The sequence below is a fragment of the Aptenodytes patagonicus genome, chromosome 13 (genome assembly GCF_965638725.1).
Source record: "Aptenodytes patagonicus chromosome 13, bAptPat1.pri.cur, whole genome shotgun sequence".
Classification (NCBI taxonomy): Eukaryota; Metazoa; Chordata; class Aves; order Sphenisciformes; family Spheniscidae; genus Aptenodytes; species Aptenodytes patagonicus.
In genome coordinates, this window is record NC_134961.1 from 5,234,997 (window position 1) to 5,248,685 (window position 13,689).

A 13,689-nucleotide genomic window follows, 5' to 3' on the forward strand; every position below is an offset into this window, starting at 1 on the left:
GAAGCCCTTCCTCTTTGCCTCTGAAGGAAGGCAATCGCACGCAGGCAAAACCACAGGCAGGACCGGGCACTTGTACGAGCCGCTGTCCTGGCTTGATCAGGACTGACCACGCAGCCCCAGCTCAAGAGCACCAGCCTCCTGCTCCCCACGCAGGAGCCGGGAGTGGGAAATCCAGCCTGCAGGAAACACCCCAAATCCAACCCACGAGTAACTTGGCTGAAGGCAGTGGATAAAGCACACACGGGTTATCAGTCTTACACCACTGGCAGCTGAAGAGCCTTATAGAAAAAAGGATGCAGGTCCCTGCTCTACAATAGCCTGGGGCTGGCCTGTAGATCTCCCATCCCAACCGCAAAGCGGAGCAGGGGTCCTGGGTACTCACAATAATGGTGCAGTCAGCAGAGCCGCTGTACAGCTTGTTCCTGTAATGTCACCAGAAAACAAAAGGAGGTCAGCGAGGGAGAGCAACGAGTGCAGGGTCCCAGCTCATTCCCAGGCACCGTGCTGGGCGAGGAGCTGCAGTCCCACAGCCTCACTGGGCCAAGACTAAACACACCAACCCCGGGAGCGGAGCCCAGGTCTCGTGAGGAGGCCAGCCTGGATTGGCCCTTTGAGCAGGAGGCCAGGCACCCCACTGGTGACCAGGGAAGGAAGCCAGGACAGCAGGGGAGGCCAAAGAGATACATGCTTTGTCGATTTTTAAAGAGCAAAGAGGCAAGATGTGCCTCTCATACACGATCTTGGCACGTGCAGGACTGAGGACGGGAATGGTAAGGGCATGCTCAGGAGCCCCAGTGCTCTCCTGCAGGGGCAGGTGTCCCTCTCCACTCACCCCTGGATGCAGAGAGCCAGTACAATTCCATCGTGACCCTCCAAGGTCTTTTGGCACTTGTATGTGGTACAGGTATCCCACACCTAACAGGAAACACAAGTCAGCAGCAGGTCACACGCCGGCAGACAGAGCAGCTGGGGACCCGGGCAGGATGTGAGCAAAGCCACAAAAGCACCGAAACGAGGAAACAGACTGTCACCTGGACACCTGCCTTCCGGGCTCCCAGGCAGAGATAAGCCTGTCTAGGAAAGGAAATTTACTGCAAAGGGTCAGGTTGAAGTTAATGAGACACTGGACAGCAGCACGCATCAGCCCTCTCCAGCGCTGCCTTTCACAGCCTGGGCCAACACAACACACTGAACCAGAGAAGCAGCTCTCGGGCTCCTGCTTTAGCAATTCACACCCCATCCTAGGGCTCCAATGGCACAGCACAGGCTCCTCTGCCACTGCAAAGGTTTTCCCCACTGAGCACACACCGCTCTCTCAAGAGAGGGAACACGGGAATGTGGTGCCCAGAGCAGCCAGGACAGGGGAGAAAGCTGTTTTCTTTCAATAAAGTACAGCAATGTCCATTTTCTTCCATGCGGCTCTTGCTATCACTCAAAGAAACTAAACCAAAGCTCTGCTCCTGGCAGGGCTAGTCGCGGCAGCCCGCGTGGCTCCCCAGCCCAGCAGCCACCAGCAGCCACCACGGTGACATTGGGAACTGTTGTTTAGGTTGCACTGGAGCAGTGCTGTCAGTTTGAGTTACTGAAAACAGGACAAAGAAAAACAAACATGCCATAAAATGGAAAAAGGACACATTTGATCAGGGGAAAATGTTTTTTTCTAAGATGATTTTTTATAACAAGGGAAAATAAAATCAGAAGCCAAAATAGGCTTGGATGCCCTAAACACCATATAAAGCACAACCAGGAGCAGCAGGAATGAGATTCTAATCAGGGCTTTGCAAAAAACACTAATTGTCTCTCCATTTCACTATCACGTAACATTTCCTCGCAGAGAATTTTGCCCAACTGTAACTGCAAAGAATCATTTAAGATTCTTTGGGAGAAACTTTGGGAAGTGATATCCCCCCACCCCACAAACTGCAACCCAGCTTCTGTCCCACCTGAAGCACATTTACAAATGCAGAAGATACACAGAAGAAGCAAGCTCTTACCTTAATGGTTTTGTCTGAAGAGCCACTGAAGAGCAGGTCTCCTATGGAGTAAACGCACAAACACCAGACAGGGCCCTGGTGTCCCACAAAGGTCCCCTTGCACTTGAAGATCTGTTGAGGATCATAGGCTACAGAAACAAGAGGGCAGGTGAGAGGTGGGAGAATGGTGCTGCGCCATGTCACAGTGAGTTTGGAGGAGACAGAGCTCCCTGCACTGGCCCGGCAGGTCCTCCTTGCACTTCACGTTGTTCCAGGCCAGAAGGAACCGTGAGACCCTCCCAGTCTGGCTGGAGGGTCTCATGTCCCACCCTTACAGCTCATTGACTTATCATTGCTTTGAGCCCCAGGACTCGTTTCCCTAATGCAACTCCCGGGCTGGACCTAGGGAGGCCAGAGATGCAGAGTCCACTTGACATCTCCCCCAGCAGCTAATTACCCTGCAGCACTGTGAGTTCCCCTTCAGCCAGTGCTTCTGGCAAACTCTCCCACCAGTATTTTCTTCCTGCAGCAGTGGTGATCCTGTGAACAAATCACTGCTGCACCCAGAGACAACTGTGACCATGCCTAAAAGGGCTCACTGGGCCATCAACCCAAACCCAGCCCGAGAGGATGAAAACCACATGCATACTCACATCCAAGGATGCCCATGTTGAGCCGAGCATTAATGTGGGAGAGTTCATCCTGAAAAACAGAACAAGCTGCATAAGCTGCACAGCCATCAAGACCAGCCTGCCCTTCTGGGCATGGCTCCAAGACTGTCCCCCTCCACTGCTAAAACCACTCTTGCCTTTGGACAGGTCTTGACTCCCTGTGAAGGCCCTCCCTCAGCAGCTGACTCATTCTCTGATCGGGGGTCTCCTGCTCTAGGACTGCACACGTCCCTCCCTCTGTCACCTCCCTCCAGAGACCACGGGGCTCTGACAGCATCTCAGAACTCACTAAACTCCTCAGTATTCAGGCAGGCACAGAAATACCTTTCAGAATATACTGTCCTTGCTCTGCCATTCACCAGATTGCTAAAAATAACCAAATCGCTTATGGGGACTGCTTGCTCAGCTGGGATCTTGAAGCCCACCTTGCTGGAGAAGAATGGGAAGGTCTCTTTGCAGTCTTCTCCACGGCCCGGTCCCTACTGCATCCAGGGGGACCCTCTTCATCAGTATGCTTAGGTAAACCAGGGTGAGCTCCTCCTAATCAGTACATCCAGTGGGATGCAGTCTGCCTGAACTAGGGAGGAATGTCTACCTAACATCAGTGCTTGAATAATGTCCAAAATCATGAGACAGCTCTCACTCCCAGCTTGTTAGCAGGGATCTGCTTATCTTCCTGCTTTCTCTGCAGGCAGGGAGAAGGGCATACTGTCCCTGGCTAGTATAAAAGGTACAGGAGTGCCCAGGCTTTGGAGCAGAGGGCTCTCTCCTTGCTGCAGGGGTCCCTTCCTCTGGTAACACATTTCAAGAGCAGCAACAGGCTGAGAAAAGACAGCAGGAACAGGTAAAACAGCAGCTCAGAGGCAGTGACCAGAATGTGCTCACTGAGTTGCCCTTAACTCAGCCTAGAGGAAACCTTCACCCAGACCCCAGCTGCAGTAAAAGCAAACCGAACCTGGGGTAAGCAGAGTCAGCAAGCAGGAGGGAACCTGAAAGACTCCCCCCACTGCAGGAGAAGCCTAACTAGTAGCAGAGCTAACTGCATGCAATCCCTTTTCAGCCCCAGGGCCCGGCCCCCTCCTCACGTTCAGCATGGAGGCGTCCCTGCGGAACTCCATCAAGTCCTCGCTCAGCTTGCTCTGGTTCTCGTCCAGCACATCTACGAGAGATGGACAGGCCCATAGTCACTGCAGAGTCAGTAACGGCATCCAGGGGAACAGGCAGAGGACACCCGCTGCCACCTAACCTCTGAACACGGAGGGAGGAGAACCCACTGCTGTTATCAGCAGGGAAAAGCAGGAGGGTGTCTGCTACTCAAATGCAAATTGTACTTGGATGCTGAAGACCCAACAAATTTCAGAGGCAAGACAGGGCTGGGCACAGCAAAGGTGTCCGGGAACCATGCTCGCTCCAGGATGGCTGCATTGTTGGCTATTTGACTCACTGATTTTTATGGGGGCCTGTGCCCATGGACTGCACAGGAAAAAGTCACAGGAGAAAGGGGGTAGCTGCCTGCAGACATTTCTAGGACTTGCCATGTGATCGGTGACTGCAGGATTAGGTCCCATGATGGCAGCAGAGGAGTTGATGGGACCCCTATTTGTTCCTCTGCAAGGAATACCTGAACCTCCTGAAACCTGCTCAGCACCAGTTTTAAACATGGAATGAATCCTGTAATGCACCATCCTAACAAAGAGCTGCCCTGTCCCTACAGCTCTGACCACAGAGCTTGTCCGGTGCAGACTCACCAAACTTGAGCTCCAGGTTCTTCTCCAGCTGGTCGATTTTCTCTGAGAGCTTCCCCAGCATGGAGCGCAGGAAGGCAATTTCCTGGTCCTTCTGGGCCATTGCCACCTGCATCTCATGGAAGCGATCATCTGTCTGCTGCAGGAACTCCTTCAGACCCTCGAACTTGCACGTCTCCAAGTGGGTCTCATAAGTGTCTTGATTTCCTATGAATGTACACCTACAAGGGGAAGGCAGATGCTGGCTGGAGCAGGGGTCACACTGGAGACCTCCTTGCTCAGCTGGTTCCTGAGAGGGAGGTCTGAGGCCTGTGTGGGTCCCCAGCTGTTCTGCTCCTCCTACCAGGAGCAATGGTACTGTGGTTCACCATCCTGCTGGGTGCAGGCAACTGCAGGGCAACATAGAGGCCAAGCAGCTGCCATTCTTCTGGCCAGGGCATTGGCCCCAAACTGAACTGTCTGTCTGTCTGTCTGTCTAGGTAGTTGCAAGGAAAAGCACATCTTGGGCAAGAGACAGAATGTGGTGTCAGTTCATGTGCTCACCAGGAGCCCGATCTAAGAGCCATCAAAACCAATGGAAAAAAGTGCAGCTGACCTCAGCAGGTGCTGACTTGGGCCTGCAGCGTGGCAAGGAGTCAGGGCTGCTCTGTCAGGACTTGCCTTGCTCTGCTTCTGCCAAGACATCTCTTCCTGCAACAGTAACCTTAGCTGTGCATCCTGCAGGGAACCCCCAGCCCAGGCTGCACTCCTGTTCAGGTGACAATCAACCCTCCGAGGCTCATCAGCACTTCCCTTGCCCTGGGACTGGTTTGAAAGACACTGCTACGGTGCTTGCATTACTCTTGTACTCATCCTCCTCCCTGCGTGGCTCTGGCCACATCCACTGCTCTGACTCTCCTCCAGCTGGTTCTTCTGCCTACGCACCTCAGCCTCCTCCTCGGCTGCAAGCAGGGCTTACAGCTGTGCAGCGTGACCCGCCCGTTCTCAACAGGAGGCTCGGGGGCTGCCTTCTGCAAGCCCTGCAAGCCTGATCTCAGTCTCAGGCCAGTGCACAGCACCAGGTAGAGCTGCTCAGAGCCCATGGGGCTATCCCAAGGCTGCAGTAGCCAAAAAGCAGCTCAGAAATGAGCTCAGTGCATCCTTCCCACTAAAAAGCACCAGCTCCTTACCCGTATTTGGAGTGGGGACATTTTATGTGCTCGCACTCTTTCAGATGTGCCTCCAGGTTCATTTTCAGGAGAGGTGGGCAGCTGGGGTTATTGGGGCAGCGAACCGGCCTGTAATCACAGCTGCTTTCATGATCTCTGCCCATGGAGAGAAGCAAAAGGAGGGAAAATCAGCGATAAGCAAAAATTAATGGAAACAACACAGATCGTCAGGAAAGGAGCAAACCAGCCCTGTGAGACTGTCAGGTGATCGAAAGCCACCTGCTCTAAGACTGCAATTACAGCTTTAAATTCTCATTTGGCCAGTAAGTTGAGCGTAATAGTAGGCCACGTTTATGCAGGGAACATCTCCTTCTGCAGCTGATCGGCTGAGCCTTCAGGCAGCTATCAACAACAGCCAATGGCCAGGTGATAGGGAAGACAGTGAATGCATTTAGGATGGAGAGGGAGACAGATTTCAGATTCCTAGGATATAACTAGGATAACTCCTTTTACAAAAAGAATCCCGAGGTCTCTGCTTGACCATAGCCACAGTGTTTCACCCCAGATGTGAGGTGGCTGTTTTCACAGTGTATCCCCTGTCCCGATGCTGAGACACTCAGGTAAGCTGGGAGCAGAGAACAGCATCCTTTCCCCGAGATCAGCCCATCTGCCATCATCCTAAGACTGAGACATAGTGGAAAGAACTGTCCCCTCAAGTCACCCTGCCCATTCCCACACCCCTGCACGCCCCAGCAGGGCACTGCTGGTGGGAGCTGCGCTGTCCCCAGGAGCCGCAGGGCAGCTCAGATACGACAGCAGATTGCTGGTGGTGGAGCCCTTTCCCTGGAGAGGCTGCACGCTGGTAACAAGCCACTTACTTCCTGGCACTCAGTTTAATTGTAAACGGACATCCACGGGGGTCCACCTCGAAGGCAGCGGGCTTGCTGCTGGCTGCAGGCCGGCAGCCATACTTGCAGTGAATGAAGAGCTCCCCGATCTGCTCAGCCACCGCAATGTTGTTAACCACTACAGTCAGTTTGGCATTGTCCACGGGGCACTTCTCTGCCAGGTGGGGAAGCAAAAGAGAGAGACAGTCAGCAAGGGCTGAGACACTGCAGGAGATTTTAATTTTTTGCCTTCTCTGGCCAAGATGGCCAACTCCCAGACGGGTGGCAATGGAACGAGCCATGAATATTCACACAAGGTCTGCAAGCCACTATCTCTGGTTTGTCTTGGGGCTTGGTAAAAAGTTACAGTTTATATTAATCCATGCTAATTTGAGCTAGCTGCCAATGAAAGAAGGCCACACTAATTCAGACTACCTTGTGCTTGCCGAAGTGTGAGAGTATTCACAGGCAGTGACCACAAATCGGCAGATGCCCCATACATAACCCATTCCCCCACCCAGGCCTGGGGCTCAGCTCCTCTGCTGCCAGTGGGGCACTGCAGGCCAGGGATGCTGCAGTGAAGCAAAGACACGAGCTTTGAGGGCAGGAGCAAAACCGAGCAACTCGAGATTGCACCTGCAAAGCCTTTTGCTACAAATCTGTTGGTTGGGATAGATATAGCACAACATGGTGACAGAGGGTTAGCATGCAAAGCAGAGGGACCCCTCACATGTGGAAGATGAACATCTTAAGGCAGAAAGAGCTGCTGTTTTGCTGGACTCCCCAGGGAGCCTCCTCAGGGCTTGCTGTTCTGGTAATACGAATGGCTTGGCTTTGTGCGAACAACGGCTTTCCAAGAGGGGCACAGGCTCGTGCCAAATAAAGTCCATTTTGTAGCGCAGAGTCCAAACCAAGCGGGAGCTGGTTAGGCCAGGCCAGCAGCCAGACACTTGGGCTCCACCGGGTTTCTGGAAGAGCTGGGTGAGCTAAAGCAGCTCTGTGTGCCGCTGTGCACGGGCTCAGTCAGCGGCCAGAGAGCTGGCACTAACGGGATGGGGGAGGAGAGGTTTGGTGGGTCTCTGCCAAACGCGGCCCCCCTGTTCCTTAGACAGGCAGCCACAGAAAGCTTTCTGTCTGAAATCAATGGGTCAGCTCTAGGCGAGACATGTATTATCCTGGGATTATCCATTGCATATTCCAGGATTTGAGAACATCCTGTGCCCAAGAGCTGGGCCTAGCCCTCTAGTGCCCATGCTACAGCGCGTACCATCAGAGCTCCGAGCTGCACAGCCACCCGTGCCCCAGCCCCTCACTGCTGCAGTGGCAGCCTGTGACTGACAGCTTGTTTTAAGCCCTTCAGACATCTTTCTGTGGGTTTCTTTTTAAGTGAAAGCAAACAAACCAGAAAATAACAGCGTTTTGGCTGCATCACAGAAGAACTGTACTCACCAGATGTTAAGGCACATCTTCTACAAAATGTGTGCTGTGGAGACAAAGAGGAACAGCAGTGTCAGCGTAAACAATATCGGACAAATTATTCCCTGTGGCTAACGATGGGAAAGGTGGGAGATACCAAAGCCTGTGGCACAGGGGCCTCAGCAGCTGTTCTGCCTGCTTTATAGCTCAGCACGCTCTTGAGTCTGCACCACAGGGCAAAAACCAGCTGCTTGCTCAGGCAGCTAAGAGTGCAACACAGGTCCTGTTCTTGAGAAATATTAAGCGCATGGTTTGAAGCTTTGAGGGTTCTGCCCTGTTCAAGATTAGGCCATGATCACTGTGCAAGCCAAAGCCACAGACGTGTTCTGCCACACTCTCATACTCCTACCCTCCAAGTCTGCATGCGGTTTTCTCTTCTTCACCCTCCACTTAGTCCATGTCATTCCTCTCATTTCCCTGAGAAGTCCTCAAGGGGAACACTAAGGGGAATTCTGGCCTCTCCCTGTCCTTGGCCAGTCAGCCCATCACATATAACCCTCTGTAGCTCTTCTAACGTAGCTGAAGCTGTCCTGCTGTCCGGTGGATGGGACAGCTGGTTTGTAAGCCCATTAAATGCACTGTAAATTTTGCCACTTTAAATAGCTCTCTATCTCTCTGTTCTCACAGCAGAAATGTACGGTAACAATTTAACTTGATAAAGTAGCAAATTCAATCTAACATGCTAATGAATATAAAGAGAAGAACAAAGGCTGCAGCATTTTACTGGTCCTGAACTTGCCCCGTGGGTTCCCTGGAGCCTCCTCAGCCGCATTCCCCCGCCACAGGGCCAGCGCTTGGCAGCAGCGCTGGAGAGGCTGCAAGTCACTCTTCAGAGCTGTTATCTGCTGCCCTGCTCACGCGGCCTTTTCCTGCCCTGCACAGCTGCATGATGCTCTCTCCAGAGCTGCCAAACCAGGACTGCAAATGAAGCCAGTCCGCTTCCTGCAGCAGATTTTTTTCTTTCTATATTAACCAGTAAATCTCAGTGTCTCCATGAAGAGCTGCTTACTGAAATGGTGCAGCGAAACTGCACCAACTTCCAACACCTTTGGGGATAGCACCTTCACTGCAATAAACAATCCTGCTCTCTGCTTTTGTTGCTACAGCTCCATCCTAGCAATCAGAAGCATATCAGAAGCATTAGAGAGCCTGTCACAAAGCCATCTTTCTTCACAATGTAGCACAGAAGCAGTAATAATATACAGTTTCTATTAAATCCCGGTAAAATGGAATACAGAAGAATATTCATAATACTCTGTGCCTTTCATTAGAGGACATCAAATCCCTTTGCAAGCATTAACTAAATGAAGCTTCAAGCCATTCTTGTTTTATAAGAAACACTTTCTTCACAACTGAAGAGCAGCCGTTCCTGGGGTGCCCAGGAGGCAGCAGCACTCTGCAGAGCCCTTCAGGACAGGGAACGATGAGTTTTAGACCTCACTGAAGCCACACCAAGCAGACTGAATGTGGCCAGGGTAGGGAGGTTGACAGTACAGCTCTCCTGGGAAAAGCAGCCCAATTTTAAGCAACCCCCAGGCTTCTCCGGCTAACTGCAGAGTGCCCTGCACACCCCACTGCAGACTGGTTCAGAGCTGCCTTGTGGGGAAATCTAACACATGTCCATCAGCATCTCTGCTCCTATACTGGCCTGGCTTTCCCAGTCAGGGGCTGCCTCATCTTTGCTCACTCAGGCTGACAGTCACTGGGGACAGTCACTGGGGACAGTCAGGGCTTCGCTATAGGTCACATAGGACATCTGTGGAGCCCATGCTCATGATTTGGAAGAGTACTGCCTTACCCCACAGGTTGTGATGACTGGATCCTTAAACACACTACAGCACAGCTGGCAGCACAGCTTCACGGACGGTTGTTCAGCAAACACCAGTGGCTCCTGAACAGGAGAGAAAGGGACAGAGAGAGCACAAGGATTAGTCCAAAGGCAAGAGCCTCCAGCTCTGCAGAAGGAACAAAACAACTCTTCAGCTGTAAGCCTTGGGGAGCCTGGGGCACAGGGCATGCTAAGGGTTTCATTATCTCGAAATAAATTTTTGTCTGGATCTGCTGACCTCCAGTATGTAAGAGGTAGGGGAAGAATGAAGTTGGGAATGCCTGGAGACCCTCAGCTCATCACAGACTGGGGGCCACCAGCACGTGGCAGGATCAGGACCCAACAGCAAACTGCACAGACCAACTTCTTTGCCAGAGTGACTCAAGTCACCAGAACTGCATGAGCTGCACTGTCTGGTACTTTTTGCTTGGTTGGACTGAACAGTGCGTTGTCAAAAATGTCCCCCATACTAAGCCTGAAGTTTAAAAGCAATTTTAAAACAGCTTGCCCGTTTGTATTTTTGAAACATCCTGAAGGAAGGGCTCTTTCATTCCCTTGTGAAGCAGAAACAATATTGTTTCTGCTGCAATGGGCCCATCTCTCCAGTTTTGTTTACCAACTAGGGCTGCCGGAGCGCGGGCTCTGAGCACGTCCTCCTGGAGCAGCACAGCTCTCCACTCCACGCCAGAGCAGGGCTTCACATTTCAGAGCGTTTCAAATCAATCACTGCAGTTCGGTCTGTCTTTTCATCCTGCGCTGCTCTCAGAACTGCAAACACAACCCCCTGGGTTCCTAAATATGAAACACACACTTTTATCCCAGATCTGTGGCAAAATGCCGCCTGACCTTTTATGCACCCAGTGTGGGGTTAGTTACTGGGTCACAAGCTAAGCTCAGCTTAAAAGTGTCCTCCCCCAACAAAAGTCACATGTGGACAATTTCTTGCACCCTCCTGGGGCTTACAATCAAGTCAGTGGGGTGCCACGCAGCCCTAAATGCAGGATGGGGCTCCGAATCGGTGGGGAATTGTATTAGTCTTGCTGCCTGGGGCTAGACCACCAGCCTAAAGACTTGCAACCTCCTACTGCTCTGCAGCAGAGCCAGGGAATCACACACGACTTTGCAAAGACTTACACTTTTCCTGAGAAGCAGAAAAGCCTCACTATCGTCCCCTCTTTACATATGGGGAAATGGTACACAAGGAAGCAAAGTAACTTGCAGAAGTCAGTGGTGGAAACAAAATTAAAACCAGGAGTCCTGACAGCCAGGCTTTTAGTTGCCAGACATCACGAAAATCTGCCCATGACAGCTCTATGTACTCACAAGAGTCCACTAAGTTACTCTTTTGACACTGAACTTCCTAATACTGCTCCTTCAGACAATCCCAAATACCTACTGGCTCCTCCTCTTCCTCATGGAGTGAGAACGTTGAGCGCAAGGACATGTTGGACTCAGAGTGCAATGAACGGACGGAGATAGCAGAGTCGGAGCGGCGTGGGGTGCTGATTGGAGGCTTCAAAGAGATAAAAACCAGTTCTTGTTATTGCAAATAATTCCTCCCGCTCCAAAACCCTAGGCACAGACTTCAAGTGCAGTCCCCCCCCCTCCACAAAACTCAGCTGCTCCATTTGTTCATCCACTCTGCCAAGCTGCATTGAGCGGCCCCCAGAAGTAGCACGTCTCGCTGCTGTGTGCCCTTCCCAGCAGCCGGGAACACTGCACCATGCTCAGAGACAGGACAGGCATCATTCAGGTTTAACTTACTAAACCAAGCTGACATCTAAATTCCAAGCACGTTAACTTTCTCAAAGGTGCATTCGTTTGTATACTTACCGTGCGCACCCGCAAAGCAATGGTTTGGAAGAATTAATCCTTCACAGAAAGCTTTGTAAATCTCCCCCAGAGACAGCTACCAGCTTCTGCAATTTCTATAATCTCTGCAGCAGCACTTGTTGTTTCACTCGCTATCTAACTTCTGCCAAATTTCTTTGCGTAAGTGTGGAGACTTCCTTCTATTCAATTCAGTAACAGACTGGCTTTGTCGCTTCCTGCTCGGGAGGGGAGAGCCAAGTGGACATCGCATGCACCAATCAAGAAAAATCCCACTGGTTACGGCGGCCTTGGGATTGGCTTTGAGGGAATGCTGCTGCTGGAATATTAACCAGCAGCGCATCTCTAAGGGTGGAATATCAACCAGCAGCGTGTAGCCAAGATGCAATTCGGAGTCAAAGCGAAACCGGAGACTCTTCAGACCACGAGGTGATTGGATTTGGGGGTTTAGAACAGCCGGTAGCGCCGCTGCTGCTGCTGGGTTACTCTGGAAGAGATGCTGCTGGCAGACTGGAAAGAGTGCAGAGAAGCAATAGAAGTCTTCAAGGAGCAGAACGGATGGGCTGACGAAGAAATGGCAGAATGAAGCCATAAGCTTCAGATGCTTAGCATCAAGAGGTGACCAACGCCCAGGCTGCCTGCACCTGCACCTATCACACCTACGCGTGGCTTGACTGTAGCCTACATCAGTCACAAACTCTGAGAAGTGCTGGCTGGAAGGAGCTCTGGAGATCGCTGGCCCTGCTGCCCACTTGAAGAGGGACTCTCCCTGGATCAGGTCAGCCCTGGCGCTGCCCAGCTGGAATGGGGAGAGCTGCACAGATGAGGCTCTGCCGCCCCGGGTTCCTGTCCTGCACTACCTCGTGAGCAAAACAGTTTTTCCTCATGTTCAATCTGAACCTCCTGAGCTGCATTTTGTGTGCTCGCCCTGGGTGAAAGTGTGTGACATCAGACCCAAGGACAGACAAAAGCAATGTAAGAGGCCAGTGGGGCAGTCAGGAAATTCAGCAACGAAAGATGTAAGATGAGCTTCAGAGACTGCCGTCTTCCCCGGAGACAGACTATACTGCAGCCTGAGTGCAGTCCTTGCTGGGCTGCAGAAGAGGAGCAGACCAGGATCCTGCTGGTTCTTCACACTGCTCTGCTTCTTAATTTTTATGATACTGGGATCCTAGGAGCTCAGAAATGCTGCATCTGCTTAGAAGCCAAAGCATAAAGCTCTTTTTCTTAAAGAAGGCATATTTTATTGGCTAAATATGTAAACCTTGAGGAGGAATGGTTATAACGAGGTAAATAAATTTTATGTGTATCCATTAATTTTATTATTTTCCTCCACTAGTAACAGAAGTTATTTTAATAACAAGGATGACTGTGCATAGTTCCCGTTCTGGAGGTGACACAGAGATCAGGGCAGCAAAGGCAGGCTCTGCAGGGAGGCAGTTTTATCAAGAGCAACATCCTGTGTGGATCACAGATGGAGAGGAGGGGGACTGCAGCCCAGGAGCACTTCCAGGAGGCAGGGGTGAGAGACACAGCCTGGCTAGGCTTGTGCAACACCGCGGGCCCAGCTCCCTGTGTCCTGGCTGGGCTAATGCTGGCGTAAACTATGCTAGAGGGAAGGTGATATGCTGAGAAAGGTCACTCCACTTGGGCTGTAGTGACAATGCTGAATGGCAGAGGTGTGCGCTGGCATTTACTGCCCCTCTAGGTATCTGCAGCCTTTGTTTTTGCCAAGCAAACAAGGTTAAGATGCGAGTGACCTCAGCTCTATAGGGTTAGTCACTGCACTGCTTCCCACTCCTAGCCTGGCTATTTAGACTGAGCTTTGCAGCACTAGTCATGCGTAGAGCAGCCAGCATAAGGGGACTGACTGCAGGGTGCTCTTACGCTGCAAACAGAATAACAGAGCGCGAGGACCACAGGACCCCCACTTTATGGGCATTGGCCCAGGTTGGGGGGACCCATATGCACCAAAGCCAAGGATTGCCAGGCCCTGCTGCAGGGGCAAGGTGGCACAAGTGGCACTGCTTTGGCCAGGCTTGGATTTGGGAGGATCTGTTAGAAGGGTCCCACCTCCCCACAGCTGTGCCAGGGCTATTTCTGCACTAAACATCAAGTCCATCTTCAAACA

General features: G+C 51.8%; 1 protein-coding gene across 3 annotated transcripts in view; it reads right to left on the bottom strand.

The window, feature by feature from the left end:
- Nucleotides 1–13,689, bottom strand: part of TRAF7 (TNF receptor associated factor 7) — a 37,008-nt gene that overhangs the window by 4,212 nt on the left and 19,107 nt on the right. For all 3 annotated transcript variants that reach the window (XM_076350856.1, XM_076350858.1, XM_076350859.1), the window contains 11 exons: nucleotides 11,125–11,241; nucleotides 9,699–9,791; nucleotides 7,874–7,907; nucleotides 6,416–6,599; nucleotides 5,559–5,693; nucleotides 4,393–4,610; nucleotides 3,730–3,803; nucleotides 2,627–2,675; nucleotides 1,995–2,122; nucleotides 833–915; nucleotides 383–422 (listed from right to left, as the gene is read on the bottom strand). In XM_076350856.1, coding sequence (XP_076206971.1) covers nucleotides 383–422; nucleotides 833–915; nucleotides 1,995–2,122; nucleotides 2,627–2,675; nucleotides 3,730–3,803; nucleotides 4,393–4,610; nucleotides 5,559–5,693; nucleotides 6,416–6,599; nucleotides 7,874–7,907; nucleotides 9,699–9,791; nucleotides 11,125–11,241 — 1,155 coding nt within the window. The remainder of the gene's footprint in view (nucleotides 1–382; nucleotides 423–832; nucleotides 916–1,994; nucleotides 2,123–2,626; nucleotides 2,676–3,729; nucleotides 3,804–4,392; nucleotides 4,611–5,558; nucleotides 5,694–6,415; nucleotides 6,600–7,873; nucleotides 7,908–9,698; nucleotides 9,792–11,124; nucleotides 11,242–13,689) is intronic.